Source organism: Oryctolagus cuniculus, chromosome 2 (genome assembly GCF_051225735.1).
Source record: "Oryctolagus cuniculus isolate XC-2025 breed Fujian yellow rabbit chromosome 2, ASM5122573v1, whole genome shotgun sequence".
NCBI classification, from domain to species: domain Eukaryota; kingdom Metazoa; phylum Chordata; class Mammalia; order Lagomorpha; family Leporidae; genus Oryctolagus; species Oryctolagus cuniculus.
The window spans coordinates 186,880,360-186,896,847 of NC_142868.1; the positions used below are offsets into that span (position 1 = coordinate 186,880,360).

The 16,488-nt window shown below is 49.2% G+C and overlaps 1 protein-coding gene across 2 annotated transcripts in view; it reads left to right on the top strand.

Annotated features, from left to right (window-relative positions):
• LDAH (lipid droplet associated hydrolase) overlaps positions 1-12,089 on the top strand; it is a 148,326-nt gene extending 136,237 nt beyond the window's left edge. For both annotated transcript variants that reach the window (XR_016230537.1, XM_002710058.6), the window contains one exon: positions 9,703-12,089. Coding sequence is in view for 1 of the 2 variants with exons in the window: in XM_002710058.6 (XP_002710104.1) it covers positions 9,703-9,894 (192 nt within the window). In the remaining variant the exon portion in view is untranslated. The remainder of the gene's footprint in view (positions 1-9,702) is intronic.
• Positions 12,090-16,488: the final 4,399 nt, after the last annotated feature.

The window sequence follows — 16,488 nt, forward strand, 5'->3', positions numbered from 1 at the left end:
GTTTGAGGTTCCTGTAAGACATCCCAGTGGACACATGACTGGATAGCTGGATGCGTGGGTTTGAAGCTTAGAAGAGTAGGCTTGGCTAAATTTTGATTTTGGGGTGATGAGGCTGTAGTCGAAGTCATAGGCATGGATAATGGCAACCTAAGGAAGCATCAGTGTTAGGACAGAAGACATCTGAAGATTGATCTGGGAACCAGCTCACAGGTTGGGGTGAGGGGAAGAAGAACCAGTTAATAAGATGAGACTGGAGAGGAAGGGGTGGGAAGGAGACCAGGATGGAATAAGGCAGGGAAGAGAATCAGCTGTGCATTTTCACCACCCCAGTCCCAATGTGTCTGGGGGCCTCTGGGGTCTGCTATGCTTTATGAGGCACCTGGTGTGTCCGAGGCAAGTAGGAGGTCAGCATTCCCTTGGTCTGTCATTGTTCTAAACTATAAGGGGATGCCTGTCTCACTCATGGAAAAGTGAATTAGTGTTTGGTTTATAAACTTGAAGTTTTCATTTCAAACTCACTGCGGAGGGAAATTCTAAACTGCCGTGACCATCTTTGGCCCGGGCTGATGGAAACAGCTGGTGTGTGCTACTGCCAGAGTGAACCTGAGCATCACTATCAGTCTCTAGGAATCTGAAATTGTTCCCAGAGAGAACACGTGGGTGCAGCTTTCAGAGGAAGGTGGGCAGTCGGGGGTGGGGGTACTGCCCCCTGCCCTGGAGGGCCAGGCTGCAGCTACAGTGTGTTTTGGCAAAGGGACAAAGTGTCCCCAGAAACAAGAACCCTCTACCCTGGCCCTATCCTCATCCATCTTAACCTGCCTGAGGGTTTACCAGAGGTGCACACCGCCTTTGGGAACAAACCTCATGCAGTTGTTTGCAGATTTGGGCATGCAAATCCTTCTGACATGCACACGTCCTGCTTGGTGGAGCGTAGGAAGTGCTCCCTGGACCAGCTAACCAGGACTGCCTTTCCGCCAAGCCTCGATCTGAAACGGATTCTGTTAGTTCTGCCTGTTTAATTTGAAGCCTGTCCAGAATGTCATAATCATCCTGGAAATAGATAGGTTTGTTTTTATCTCATTCACTTTGACCTTGAGAGCTTCATTTGAGGCAGTTGCATTAACATCCCCTTGAATTCAGTCAGCGCCTGACTGAAAGGAGCTGAGTGTGTGGGAGACAGGGTCCTCAGTGCGGCCTGGGTTGGAACCCCAGCTCTACCATTTGCTTGGTTACGTGATCTTACTTAAGTTGCTGGACCTCACTGTGCCCCTTTTGTTGTTGTTGTTGTCCATCAATAAAATGGTTTATTCTATCCAGTTGTTCTAAAAATAGATGCTGTAATTCAGACCTCATCCTTCAGACCTTACAGGAGTGTCTGGCATGTACTAAGCATTCAGCAGCATGGACTACTACGGTTACAGTTAACTAAGGCCTCACTCTGCCTCAACAGACTTTAAAATGACTATTTGCCTAACTTTTCCTCCCCATACTTCCGCCCTTCCCAGATAATTTCTTTCTTTAATGGCAGATGTTAGTGATGTGAAGTCTGTAGCCGAGGGCCCTGGAATGCCCCAGTCCCTGTCTAAGTTGCAGCCACTGCTCCCTGTAAGGTGCCAAAAGGAACTGTGGTAAAGGAACCACAATGAGGGAAAACACAGTAATACTTCACTTTTACCAGAACTCGGGCCCAGCACTGTATAGCAGAGAATCCTGATGGGCTGGACTTGATCTTCTCTCACTTAAGTGAAGATCTTTCCAGCACACCTGCCACTTTCCTGAGGCGTAAAACCAGGAAGGAACAGAACGCAAGAGGATAAACTGGCTCCCGGTGCCTCCTCCTCAGCTGCCTAAGGAGGAAAGCAGGTGCCGTGGGTCAGCTTCTTGCTGCAGTCCCATGTGAGAAAGAGATGAAGCTAGATGTCACTAGATGGCCTGGTGTCTTCCGTGGGGGAGCCAGTGGTCCTGCCCTGCAATTAGCCAAGCAGGAAAGAGAGGGCTCCCACGTACCTGTTCACCTGCTCCAGCTGTGGGAAACGGGCTGGGCGGAGCTCATGGGACCGACTTCTGCTCCTTAGGGGCTTGCATTCTGGCCTTCACCTCTATCCTCAGCCACTTTCTTCATTCTTGGGACAGTTTAACTCTTATTTTCCCAAGGATAGAGGAAGGGAAGAAAGGAAACAAAGTAAAACTAGAATTTAAATGTCCTAAACATCTCTCTTTCTTTAGCAGTTATGCAGGTTCTGGGAAAATGCCCAGAAAGACTGCAGTGAATTTTTTTAATTCATTTATTTATTTATTCATTTATTTATTTTATTCATTTATTTATTTATTATTTATTAGAAAGAGAGGGAGACACAAAACAAGATGAATCGTCCATCTACTGGTTCACACCCTAAATGGCCACAATGGCCAGGGCTGGGCCAGGCTGAAGCCAGGAGCTGGAAACTCCACCTGGGTCCCCCGTTTGGATGGCACGTACCCAAGCATTCGGACTGTCCTCCACTGCTATCTCAAGCACATTAGCAGGAAACTGGATCGGAAGTGGAGCAGAGACTTGAATTGGCGCTCATAAGGGGTACCAGCATCGCAGGGGGTCCCTGCGGTGAAATCTTTAAAGCTTTGTAGCTGTTTGTGTTCCCATAGGGATAAGATGTTTAAATAACTGAAAAGAGGTGCTTGTATTCCAGGAGAGGTTTCTCATTTCTTTGAAGGTTGCAAGGTCAAGGCCTAAGTTTCTTTGACTTAGGCAGGGAGGTATAGAAGCTTGTTGCTATCCTCAGAAGTGCCTCTTGATAGACCAGAAAGAATGGGGAGAGGGGACAGGAGAAAAGGCAAACATGGGCGGGGGGGGGAGGGGTAGTAGTAGTTAAGGTGCTGTATGGTATGGGGACAGGAGAACAGGCAGACATGGCGGGGGGAGGGTAGTAGTTAAGGTGCTGTATGGTATGGGGACAGGAGAAAAGGCAGACATGGCAGGGGAGGGTAGTGGTTAAGGTGCTGTATGGTATGGGGACAGGAGAACAGGCAGACATGGCGGGGGGAGGGTAGTGGTTAAGGTGCTGTATGGTATGGGGACAGGAGAAAAGGCAGACATGGCAGGGGAGGGTAGTGGTTAAGGTGCTGTGTGGTATGTCCACATATCAGAGCAGCTGGGTTTGAACCTTGGCTCAGCTCCCAATTTCAGCTTCCTGCTGTTGTGCATCCTGGGGGCAGCAGGTAATTGCCCAAGTACTTGGATTCCTGGCTTCTGGCTGGACCCCAGCCATTGTAGGCATTTGGGAAGTAAACCAGAAGTCAGCAGCTCGCTCGCTCGCACTCTCTCTCTCTCTCTCTCTAATAAATAAAATAATTTTTAAAGAAAGAGAAATGGCAAATATGGCTTCTGTGAGGGCTCAAGCTGCAGGGTTGCAGGTACGTTTGAAGAGAGACATGTCTCCTGAGGGCACAGGGATGGGGAACCGTTTTTCTGCAGAGAGCCATTTGGATATGTATAACATCATTCCCAGGACATATAAAATTATCAACTTAAAAATTAGCCTGCTAGGGGCAGGCTCTCTGGCAAGGTGGATTAAGCATCCACCTGCAGTGCCATCTGCCTGCAGTGCAGCATCCCATATGGGCACTGGGTTGAGTCCCAGTTGCTCCACTTCCAATCCAGCTCTTTACTGCTGGGAAAGCAGTAGAAGATGTCCCAAGTGCTTGGGCCACAGCACATGCATGGGAGGCCTGGAAAAAGTTCCTGACTCCTGGCTTCGGATCAGCCCAGCTCTGGGTGTTGCAGCCATTTGGGGAGTGAACCAGCAAATGGAAGACCTCTCTCTCTGTCTCTCTTCTTTCTGTAACTCTGCCCCTCAAGTAAACAAATAAACATTTAAAAATTATAAAAGATATTAGCCTGCTATAGATGTATTGAATTTTGAGTTCTGCCTGCAGTTGCCTTGGCAAGGCCAAACCAAATGTCGGCCCTTATATGGCCTGCGGGCTGGACATTCCCCACCCCCGTCTTAGGGGCACACTGAACAATTGAAGAAAAATGTATTTAGGAACCAGAATCTGTAGTAACCATCATACCACTTTCCTGTAGAAAACACAAGAGGAAAAACAAAAGCACAGTCCTGGGAAATCATAATCTAGAAGAACTGAGAAGATTAAATTTTGTTTTTAATAGAAAAAAATGGTCTACTGAAACATGACAACAATTTGGAAAAAGCAGTTCCCCCCCTCAATCATGTGTACTTTGTATCAACTCTCATGAGTATCAAAACAGTGCTAAGGAGAAATAAACTACAGGAAATAATTTATTTCCTCCTAAACCTTTGAATATAAACATTCTGCTGATAACTTGAGAATCTCAGTTAATAACTGCAGTATTTTCAGAGCAGTTGTCACACCCATGACATGCAGCGTCTCAGAAGAACTACTCAGCAGCCAACACTGTGGCATAGTGGGTTAAGCCGCAGCCTGCAATGTCAGCTTCCCATATGGGCGCTAGTTCGAGTCCCGGCAGCTCCACTTCCCATCCAGCTCCCTACTAATGCGTCTGGGAAAACAGCAGAAGATACCCAAGTGCTTGAACCCCTGCACCCACATGGGAGACCCGGGGAAGCTTCTGGCTCCTGGCTTCAGCCTGGCCCACTCCCAGCCATTGCAGCCATGTGGGGCATGAACTAACTTACTTTCTCTCTCTCTCTCTCTCTCTCTCCATCTCTGGTTTTCAAGTAAATAAAAATAAATCTTAAAAAGAATTATGGGCTGGCGCTGTGTCTCACTTGGTTAATCCTCCGCCTGCGGTGCCAGCATCCCATATGGGCACCAGGTTCTAGTCCCGGCTGCTCCTCTTCCAGTCCAGCTCTCTGCTGTGGCCCGGGAGAGCAGTGGAGAATGGCCCAAGTGCTTGGGCCCCTGCACCCGCACAGGAAACCAGGAAGAAGCACCTGGCTCCTGGCTTCAGATCGGCGCAGCGCCGGCCGCGGTGGCCATTTGGAGAGTGAACCAACAGAAGGAAGACCTTTCTCTCTGTCTCTCTCACTGTCTATAACTCTACCTGTCAAAAAAAAAAAAAAAAAAAGAAGAAGAAGAATTACTCGGACATCAAGAATACTTTAGATAAATGTATTTGGCCTTGCTCCTGTCCCCAGTCATCACAATCTGTTAGTTTTTTTTTTTGTTTGTTTGTTTGTTTTTTGACAGGCAGAGTGGACAGTGAGAGTGAGAGACAGAGAGAAAGGTCTTCCTTTGCCGTTGGTTCACCCTCCAATGGCCGCCGCGGCCAGCGCGCTGCGGCCGGCGCACCGCGCTAATCCGATGGCAAGAGCCAGGAGCCAGGTGCTTTTCCTGGTCTCCCATGGGGTGCAGGGCCCAAGCACTTGGGCCATCCTCCACTGCACTCCCTGGCCACAGCAGAGGGCTGGCCTGGAAGAGGGGCAACCGGGATAGAATCCGGCGCCCCAAGCGGGACTAGAACCCGGTGTGCCGGCGCCGCTAGGCGGAGGATTAGCCTAGTGAGCCGCGGCGCCGGCCTTTTTTTTTTTTTTTTTTTTGACAGGCAGAGTGGACAGTGAGAGAGAGAGACAGAGAGAAAGGTCTTCCTTTGCTGTTGGTTCACCCTCCAATGGCCGCTGCGGCTGACACGCTGCGGCCGGCACACCACGCTGATCCAAAGCCAGGAGCCAGGTGCTTCTCCTGATCTCCCATGTGGGTGCAGGGGCCCAAGCACTTGGGCCATCCTCCACTGCACTCCCAGGCCACAGCAGAGAGCTGGACTGGAAGAGGGGCAACCGGGACTAGAACCTGGTATGCCGGTGCCGCAAGGTGGAGGATTAGCCTAGTGAGCCGTGGCACCGGCCCATAGTTTTCTTATCTAGTTTAGGGCATCCTAGTCTGGGCTTTATATTTTTATAACATGGGTCCATTCACTGTAAATTATAAATACTAGCAAAAGGGACTGTGTAGGGATGTTATCTCTGATGAATGACCCAGCTGTACAACTCATCCATTGCTTCAAATTCAGCAAGCTCATCTCTCTAAGCCTCAGTTTCCTTTTCTGTAAAATAGGGATGAAGTTCCTTCCTTAGAGTATTGTTGCAAGGGTGCAGTGAGCTAATAAATGGAAAGTGCATAGCACAGAGCTTGCCGTATTGTTCTCGGTTTCCGTTGTGATTCTTTTTTATACCAGCATTATAATAGTTTCACTCTTAAACACTGCGCTCTGTTATCCAGTTAGTTCTCTTTCTTTCTGCTTCACCTGTCCTCCCCACCACCTCCACACACCTCATACTTTTTCATTTTCCTGTTTAGGGTTACAGGTGCAGAGTCCTCTGGTCAGTTCGGTTGCCTGAGATTTACGATCTATGGGGAACAGGAAGTATCTCAAGCCAGTGTACATAAAGGCATTAGATAACCATGTGTTTTGCTTGTAAGCTAAGATTTCCAGAGAGCCCTTCAGTGAATGTAGCCTAAAGAAGAATCTTTAAAACAAAACTTATAAAACTTGACCCTACCATCGATTAGAGACTTTACCAAATGCAGCCCATTCTAAGTGGTTGCTGGTCATGGAGAATCAAAGCATCAGGCAGCCATGGGAAATCTGGACCCCTCTCTGTTCTGTATCTTGAACACTGACACCCCTTCCAGTTGAGGCTCCCGGTACATCTTGGCCAGTGGGAACCTCATAATTACTTGGACATGACTTGTCCTTCTAGCTGACTCTTCCGTATTACAGTTTTCACACGACATCATCCCTATAGCATGTATTGGTGAGAGGGCGCAGGGTGGCTCTCTCTGCGTCCAGGTATCTTCAGGCAAGAGCATGCCCTGGAACAGAGGAAGATACCTGAGGAGCACGAACCCAATTCTGAATTTCCAAATTCCTCAACAGTGTTCCGACTCTGTGCTGAACATGCTACCTCCTGAATTTTATTTAGTTGTTTCTATTAGACAGGGAGAGAGGGGCCATCTTCTAGTTCACTCCTCATGGGCCCACCGGGGCCAGGGCTGGACCAGGGTGGAAGCTGGGAGCCAGGAACTCAGTCTGGATCTCTCAGTGCATATTGTCAGGAAGCTGGAGCCAAGAACCAGAGACAGGACCTGAATCCAGTCAGTCTGATACGGGATATAGAACCGTGAGACCAAACACTTGCCCCTGAATACAGTTTAATTTAAAAGATTCCTGGTGGTAAGTGTGGGGAGTAGTTTAGAAAGAACAAAGTTACTCACCCTATTGGTGCCTTCAAATAGGCTTTTACTCTCAACAGGACTTCAAGGGGAAGCTACAGCAGAGTAGTTGCCGAGAGAACCTGGGAAGAATACTTTTCTTTGGCCAGACTAGTCAGCCACTGGTTGTAAGGTCACAACTACAGAGCCATCGAATGAGCTGAGACCAAGAGGAAGACCCAGGCAGCTGCTGGGCTCTCCTGTTCTCCAAGAAGCAGAAGTTACTCTGCTAAAAACCGTGGCAAAATGAATTTTGGCTTTAGGGGCTTCAGATTGCCTGAAAGTAGTTGAAGTGGGCAAAAACAGGAAAATGGTAGGAATAAATGAAATGGTGTATCTGTAAGTCAGAAGTCCTCTGTAGTTCTCAAAACTGGAACCCCAGATGACAACCAGAAAAGTCTCTATGATGTGATTCAGAGTAAGTCTGCCACTCAAAGCTGTCATCAGTCATGTACTGTCTGTAGTATTCCATGAAATATTTTGCTCCTTAAAGTGTTTTTAAACTAACCACCTCTTTCAACTTGGTTTAAATCATAATGCTATTGTAATACAGGGCAGTGTTTTGCGTATGGGGGTTTCTTTTAAAGATTTATTTATTTATTTGAAAGGCAGAGTTACAGAGAGAGAGGGAGAGACAGAGAGATCTTTTTCACTGGTTTACTCCCAAAATGGCCAGAGCTGGCCTGATCGAAGCCAAGAGCTTCTTCCTGGTCTTCTGTTTGGGTGGCAGGGGCCCAAGCACTTGGGCCGTCCTCCTTTGCTTTCCCAGGCACATTAGCAGGGAGCTGGCTCAGAATGGAGCAGCTGGGACTCAAGCCAGCGCCCATACGGGATGCTGACACTGCAGGTGGTAGCTATACCCAATACAGCACAGTGCCAACTCCAGGCCAGTGGTTTCATAAGAGCAATCTCACCTGTCCCATTTTCAGACCATGGATTTGACATTGGATACAGTGATACTATCTGGTGGGCAATGGGACCAGTTTCCCATACCTTCCGTCCCCCACCCCACCAGTCTCTCATCCCATTGCAGCAGAGTAATTCCCCTGGCAAACTACCTGCTCATGTCACTTCATCTGGACTGCAGAATAAAGAGCAGCTTCCTTCGCACATACAGAGGAAAGCTGTCCATGGCCCCATCTTGGTTTGCTCCCCAGTTTTATCTCTTCCCACGCCAGTAGTCCAGCCATTTGCTGTCAGTTCCAATCCCCATACCAACCTTCTCTTTCATGCTTTTGACTTTGAATGGCCTGCTGGCCACGGCGTGTCCCCCAGATTAAAGACTGCACTTGGCCTCCGCCCTCTGAGGAATTTTTCCTGCTCTCTGCTTCCCAGCAGCTGGCCCTCATCCGGGCTTTCAAATCCCCCCTCTCTCTCAAGACAGTTTCCAGCTTCCTAACAGGTAGGTGCTCAGTCAGTATTTGCTGAACAGACTCATTATTAAGTGACTGAAGATTTGACTAAGCAAATTGGGTATGTTACAGGAAGCTACAAGTGACTTTAGCCACTTGAAGACTGGAACTGGACAGCTGTTCTTCAGCGATAACAGGTGTCACAGGATCTGTCAAATTTAGCTCTTATTTTTTTGTAAAAGTCACCACTGTGAACCCTTCTAAATATAATATTTCATTTTTGATGCCTTTTCTCTTTTTTTAGAAAAACAGAACTAGAAGTTAGCAATTTTTCAGTGAAATGCAATAGTGTAGAGCTAGAAAATTACTTAAATTTTTTTTTACTATGTTGGTGCAGGAAAATTTGAGATCTATGCCTAGTTCTTTCATAATACGCATTTTCCATGAACTTTTAAAATGCCCTTATACACACACACACACACACACACAGGTGTGTGTGGTACAGGTCTAGGTAGAAGATATCCAGTAAGGATCTCAGTCAGGCTCTCGGCCTCAGAGGAGCTGCCTTCCTCCAGCCTGCTCACTGTCGCCCACAGTATGGTTATAACACCTCCCCCTGAATCAACATGCCATCCAGCCTGGTGGAGCCTTTCCTTAGAAATGTCCTAAACTCTCTTGGAATACTGATCCCACTTCATCAGCTGCGGTAAAAAGCCCAAGAATCGGATTGATCTTTCTATTCATTCAAGCAGCGTGGCCCACGGGCCTGGCTGAGCTGCACAGCAGTATGTAACAGCTGTTCAGCGTGTGAAATGGTCCCCTAGTCACTCAGTGACTCAGTAGCTGTCTTCCTCATCCTCGCCTGCCTCCCTCCAGCATCCTCAGCAGTTTCGCTGCTGAGTTCCTTCAGTGAGGTGTGGGTGATGTGTCACACACAGGGCTCCCATGGTGGCTTTCTTCCCATCAGACTCCTCTTCATACACTCCTGTAAACCGTGAGGCCCGGCTGCCCGAGGGCCACCTGCAGCAGCCCGGGCCAAACTGCCAGGTGCTGCCTCCACAGCCTCCGACTGCTGGTGTCATGTCTGTGTCAGGAGGGGAAGGTACTTTCTAATTAAACGCTTTGTCTTTTCTTTTAGCTTACATTTTACTATGGTACTACAGATCGATGGTGTCCAAAAGAGTACTACGAAGACATCAAGAAAGATTTTCCAGAAGGAGATATTCAGCTCTGTGAGAAGAACATACCTCATGCTTTCATCATGAACTTTAGCAAGGAAATGGCCACCACGGTCGCTGGCTGGCTCAGGGAGGAGCTCTCCAAGTTCTAATACAATGACACAGAAGATAAGCACCCACAGCCAGTACCCAGAGGCTGGAGGTGTCCTGTACTTAGTAGGCAAATGTCTAGTTTTGATGTTTGATATTAGAAAAGAACTACATGAGAACCTCTTGGCTTAAAAACTGCTGGCTCCCAGCTTTCCACACTCCAGGCTAAAGTAAGCACATTTGATCATTCCATAGGGTTAACACAGTTTCCAAGACTCAAGGAACATGGCGATCTATAACCATGGTCTCATGTTTGCACGAGATGCCCAGTGACACCCTGTGGTATATTTTAGTAGGCAGAACCCTTGCAGCCCAAAGAAAAAAATCTAGATTTAGTTTATTTTGAGTTACATTTTAGAGTAGGCTCTTCTGGAGGAAACTGTGGAATACCCACAGAAAAAGCAAAAGAGATCAGTGAATGTGAAGTGCAGAGTCAGGTACTGAAGTGTAGGAGATCATGGTGAACGCTCATGCCTCAGCAGCAGGAAGTGAGGGGCAGAGAATGCTGGCAGTGGACCTCGGTCTCCTCTAAGGACAAGAGGTGACGATCAGCTCAGACCACCTTTGCATCAGCCTCAGTGGCGCCCATCACTGTGACTTCCTGATCCTGCTGCATTAGATACAGGAATACTTCGGTCAACTAACTGGAATGAAGAGTTGCTGAAGGGTTGCAAGGACATCTCCTGTCATGGGATAGACAGCGGGCTCCATGCTGAGCCTGCCCCTGCCGGGTGAGCTCCCTGTAGGCGTCTGTTCCTGGCACGTGCTGTGCATGCCGACCCGCAGTTGCTCTGTGAGTCTTGCAGTAAAACTCTGTGGAAGACCAGCAGTGAGCCAAGTGTGTGCTGGCCATTGAGTAGGATGTTCTTATCGACTCTCTGATTCTTTTCTTCTGAAAGTCTTTTAGTAAATAATTTTTGAAAGAGTGTTTTAAATTGCTGAGTAGCAGAGCATTAGTTCTGTCTTTCTGCACTAACTTTATATGTGGGGAAGAAATTACTTTGCTAATGAACCAAAGCAGGCTATGCAATTATGTGAATTCACCTCTCTACACACTGAGGTCTAATAGAGAAGCAGTGTGTTCTCTGGCCCAGGGGAGCTGATAGTACAGTTACCTTCCCTACCCTGACTCAATCCTGAGACTTAGGAGCCAGTAAATTCCACTGGCCGTAGTAACAGTTGATGATCGATCAGAAACATTCCATTTTCTGCTAGAGGAGGTCCCTCATGGAGTTACCATCCCTTAGGACCGTGAAATGTTGACCTTCCTATCAGAACCTAAGGCCCCTGATGAAAGATTCTGCACAGATATGCTGCCAGCTCCATGGTGTTGAATGAGTTATTGTCCTTTGGCATGGCTTCTACATCAGAGCAGTGACTTCTCAGAAAAGCCAGACAAGGCGCGCTGTTAGCCCAAGGGGAAGAGCCTGTGGATGCAGAGGCCCCAGGCACTGGCTGCATAGAGTCCTTACTGGCATCTGCATAAGGATATGTTCTAGAAATCTGATGTTAGAAGCCAGGAGATTCTCTGCTATGAGTGCCTTGCATACGGGAGATGCTTAACAGTGCCCAATCAAAGCATATAAACAAGCCCTGGTAGATCATGCCTACTAGAATAAAGAGCGGCATCCCCAGCCTTTTTCTTGGATATTGTATGAATCAACTTTCATTACCTTAACTAGAATCCCTAAGAGAAGTTCCCTTATAAAGATTTCTTTTCACTCATCGTTTTAGAGGTTCCCCGTCCAGGATCAGATAGCCCCACTGGTCTGGTGTCTGATGAGGGCAATGGAGGTGGAACTCATCCAGAGGGAATGTCACGTGGTAAGAGAGGAAACAGAGCAGTGAGGCCCAACTCAACCTGTACCCCACACTCTGGCGAGGATTCCCTTCCCAGAGCAAACCCCAGTGACCTCAAGACCCTCCCGCTGGGCCCACCTCCATGCACCATAAGTAGATCAAGTCTCCACCCTTAACCCGTTAACTATTAACAGAAGGCTTTGGGAATCAAGGCCCCAATATGTGGGCCTCTGGGCTCTAGTATCCAAATAATTCATGTTATTCTACAATACTCAGTATCTCAAAAGCCTGTACATATAAAATTATATCTTAGTTTTGTTTTTTAGAGCTTAAAATGATTCCTGTTAATCATCTGAACACCACATGATTTTCAAAATAAATGTTTGCCCAGCTCTCATTCCTTTGTCTAGCCCAGACTCTGCATGTTTTGGGGGATGGGAGAGGGGGATATGATTTGAGCATCTTTGAGTAAGGCTGCGTCGAAGTCTATAATGAAAGCGAAGAGGCCCTTTCTCCTGGCATCTTTGAGAGAGGGCAGAATCGGATTTCAGAAGATTCAAGTCCATTTTATTTCATTAGGAGTACAGAAGACGAAAACAGACAAACAGTGATAGAATCCATTTTCCAGAAGAGTTGTCCCCGTCTGTCCCAGTCAGCCAGGTGGCTGGTCTCCATCAAACATTGAGCTCCTTACAGAGTGCTCTAGTGCAAATGAAAAATGGAAGCTGGAGCCTTGACCCAGGCTCATGGTTCTTCTGGGCCACATGAGAGTCTCCAGAGGCAGCACCCAGAGGCTCACAGGACCTGACCCCCGAGACTGCCAGGCCAAGACCCTCTCACCATCCGCTTCTCCACTCCGACCCTTGGACAGCCAGTGGCCTCCAAAGGCTAGATTTTCCTTCCTCCTGCCTTGTGCACAAACAAAAACAATACCCGTTTAAAGAAGACAAGACAACTTAATACGAGTCTGATTGTGGATTGGATGTTTTTGCTACAAAAGAAGGTATTGGGACAGTTCGCATAGCTTGAATGGGTCTGGAGATTAGCTGGGGTGAAATGCCAACGTGAGTGTTCTGGTGTCAGTGGTGCTGCTGTGGAAAAGTAGGAGGAGGCCCCTGTTTGTGACTGAAGCTACTGAAGTGTCTCGGGGCAGTGACCACCACTTCAAGTTACTCCCAAATGGATCATGGGAAAATCCTGGTTTTTTTGTATACTTGCTAATTTTTTGGAAGTTTGAGATGGTTTCTGAATTTCAAAAAATAATAATTTAAAAAATACACATGTCATTGCTCCCTCCTTCATCTGTCCCCTGCGTCTTTTCCACAAAGTAAATTTCTTCTAGGCTACTGCCTAGAGACTCAGGTTCAGATCCCAAATGTGTCACTTAGTATGTGATACCTCAGAGACATCACCACCCCCCGCCCCGCCCTGCACTGCCTCGTGCTGCCTCCTGGGGGCCACAGGGAGCAAGCCCGGCCAAAGCCAGGGCTGGGAAAGTTCATCCAGGAAGGACAGCTGAGGGCCGGCTGGCTGCCGGGGCAGGTGAAGCGTGAACAGTGAGAGTGGAGCAGCTTCCTCCGTGAAGCTGGGGCAGGATCAGCACTTGCCTCACCTTTGTGGATTTCTGGATGGGTTTTCGTTTGCTTTCAGTGGGGATAAAATGAGGCCATACACCTCGCATCCTGCCTAGCTTATAGTGGCCATTCAGACAGCACCTAAGGGGAAGGGATAGCAAACTTGCTTTTCCATTGAAATCTGTGCTCTTGGGGGATGTGAAGGAGCTCGTGCCATGCCAGCCAGGTTTCACCTAGCCTGTCGCTTACTCCTGGAAGTCTTAGGTCTCCAGCTCATGCACAGAGGTGGCCCTTGCTCACCTGGCTCTGCTTTCTGGCCTCAGGCCCCACAGCCTTGACAGCCCAGGACGCTCTTGGAGCCCACTAAGAAAAGATGTGGGAAGCAATGCCCGTGCTTAGCCAGTGTGAATTGTCATCTTTGATCCTGGCCTTCTCTTGCAAGAGACAAGAGCAAGGACCGACTGGGGCTGCTTCTTCCCTAGGGGAGGAGCTTAAGGAGAGGCCAAAGGCTGGGACAAAGTGTGCTTTGTAAACAAAACCAGGCCTGCGGCAGAGCTCCCTGCCAGAGTGCTGAGGACCGATAAGCGTTGAGGAGCGTCGTCCAGTTGCTTTCCAAGGAGACTGAGATTCCTACCTGGGCCCACACAGATGGAGTAAACGATCGCTCTGGTCCAGCTGCAGAGGGCTGTGGGCCATGGGCAGCTCCAGAGAAGACTGATGTCACCAAGTGTGATACCACGAGAGCCCCCAGGTGACATCCTCAGAGCACGGGCCCACGTCGGAGAACGCTCTGAGTTGCTGTGGTTTTAAACAAGAGAAAGCTGGGGATCGGGGAAGAGGAGGCTGTCCCGGCACAGGCAGAACTGGGCAAGTCTGGAACAAAGAAGAGTGAGCCCTGAGGGAGGGTGCTGCTCACCTGCGCTGTCAGCGTCACACGCCGTCCCCTCAGCCTGTGTGGTGCTCCCTACTCCCATGTCACAGCTTATCCCCAAGGTGCGAAGGAAAATGCCTTGCCCAAGGTCTCGCAGCTGGGGGATGACAGCTGGGATTCTCTACTCCAGAGCCTCCCTTCGTCCCTTCTCTGCACTGCGTCCTGCTGCCTCCTGGAGGCCACAGAGGGCAAGCCCAGGCGGAACCAGCACAGGGAAAGGCAGGAAGGGCAAACGGGGACCAGAGTGGCTGGTGACTTAAGAGAAAGGGGGCTGCAACAGAAACGGTTTTCAGCGGGAAAACCTGCATCGGGGTTGAGAGGAGAGGTGCATGCCAGGAGTCGGTGCTGAGGGAGCACTTGCTTCGTCCCTCTGCAGCTCTTCCTGGGCCAACCGTGCTTGCACACATGTGGCGACTTCACTCCTCTGTACCAGTGCTGCACTCTCAAACCCTGGGAATCCCTGCTTCAGCTTTGGCATTGCCCGTCCTCTACTCCATCCCTGAGACGGCCAAATCACCATCGGTTTTTGCCCCTCCCTCCCTCCCTCCATGACCCCCAAGCTGTGTCTCTGCAGGAATTCTACTTGGCCAGTCTGCTCCTCTTCCTGACCATTGAAGGAAAGTCCTGGAAGGTGGCCTTGTGCCTCCGTCACCCCCTTACTCTCTGGGATCAGGGAACAGGGCCTGCCACATGGAACAGTCTACAAGTCCAGTTATCTGAATCAAAGTTCCCACCGTACTTGAGGCAAGTGCTCAAGAACTGCAGTTCTCGTGGTCAGACTACAAGAAAATGACAGTTCCGCCTCGGCCTCCTCAGAACTGGCTTTTCCAGTGAAGTGTGGCCGTGGACACGTGCTCTCTTACCCCTTTACCCCTTGTGCTTTTCCCAGCAGAGCTGGGTTCGGCTGAGCCATACAGAGTCAAGGGCATCAACTGCTCGCTCTGTGGCACCGGAGGACTGCCAGGAAGCAGGGCCGCAGCACCTCGTGGCCCATTCATCTCCTCTGGTATGGCTGCAACTGTTAGTTCCATTCTTCTCCGATTAGAAAACCTCTGGGGTTTGGGTATTAGCAACTACCAAATATGTGGTTTATTATTTGTTCAGCGCTAACCCCATGCAGCACCCCAAGTGGGAATTTTCACAACAATACACAAGACTGTGCTTGGGGATAGTAGAGCTTTTTCATTTTGAATTGCATTCCTCAAGCACTCTGGCTAAAGGGCCTGTGCTGACCTCCCCACGTTGGGACAGATTTCCTTGCTGAGGAAGTCTATGGGAACATTCCTCTTCCCTGAGCTGGGAATGTGACCCTGTGACTGGGCGTCCATTACAGCCAGGGGGTGCGGGTGCACCTGCAGGGTCTCCTTCCCTCACAGAGGGACTAGAATCCCGCCTCTGCAAATCCACCCTGCTCAGGCTCTGCGGAACATCTGGGCTTCCTCCTACTGGCCACTGCCTTAGGGCTGCACACCTGCATGTGATTAGAACCTGCAGACACCCACAGCCCCAGCATTGGCGGCCACAGCACTGGCAACACGTCACAGTGGACAGGGTTCTCCCCAAATCACTGTCCCTCCCGAGCAGATAAGTGTAGGGTCCCCAGAACATAGGAGCACCACCTCCGTGGACAGCACTTAGAAGTGTCTTAGCCTCTGCCTGCTTGGAAAGGAGCAAGCATCATGGGTAGACCTGGGACACACCAGGGCCAGTGAGGAAGCACATGAGTCAGTCTCGGGCTCCCCTTAGCATCACCCAGGATGTGGCCTTTGGGGCTTGCTCTCATCAGTGTTTGGGAAATAGGGTAAATTTTTGAATGCCATCCCTGGGTCCCTGTAATTCCCCCTTCTCCACTGTATAATCCTCTAACCACAGAATGCTGGGGTAGGTCATGTAGAGACTGAAAAATAAGAAAACGAAGGACTGACCGAGGATTGTTAGAAACAAAGCATGACGTCACACTGTTCCATTGCAAGGTCACAGGAATGATGCATTTATTGCATCTGCCAAATGAGCTAAAAGGGGGACACCATTTATTTCTTCCAAGGAGACCCCTTTATTTAGTAGCAATGAAATTCAGAAGCAGCGGAAAGAGCAGTTTCTTGATCTGCCGCCTTTCACCCAACAGAGACTTGGGCTGACTTAGAGACTTGGGAACGCCAGGATCTGAGGGGGCTCGTGCCGCCACCACTCTGACAAAAGGCAGGCCTGCCGGCAGACTCCATCTCCCCACAGCTGCCGCTCCGCTACTTGTCTCTCCCAGAAACAGTTACGGAAGAGATGAACTCGCTCTC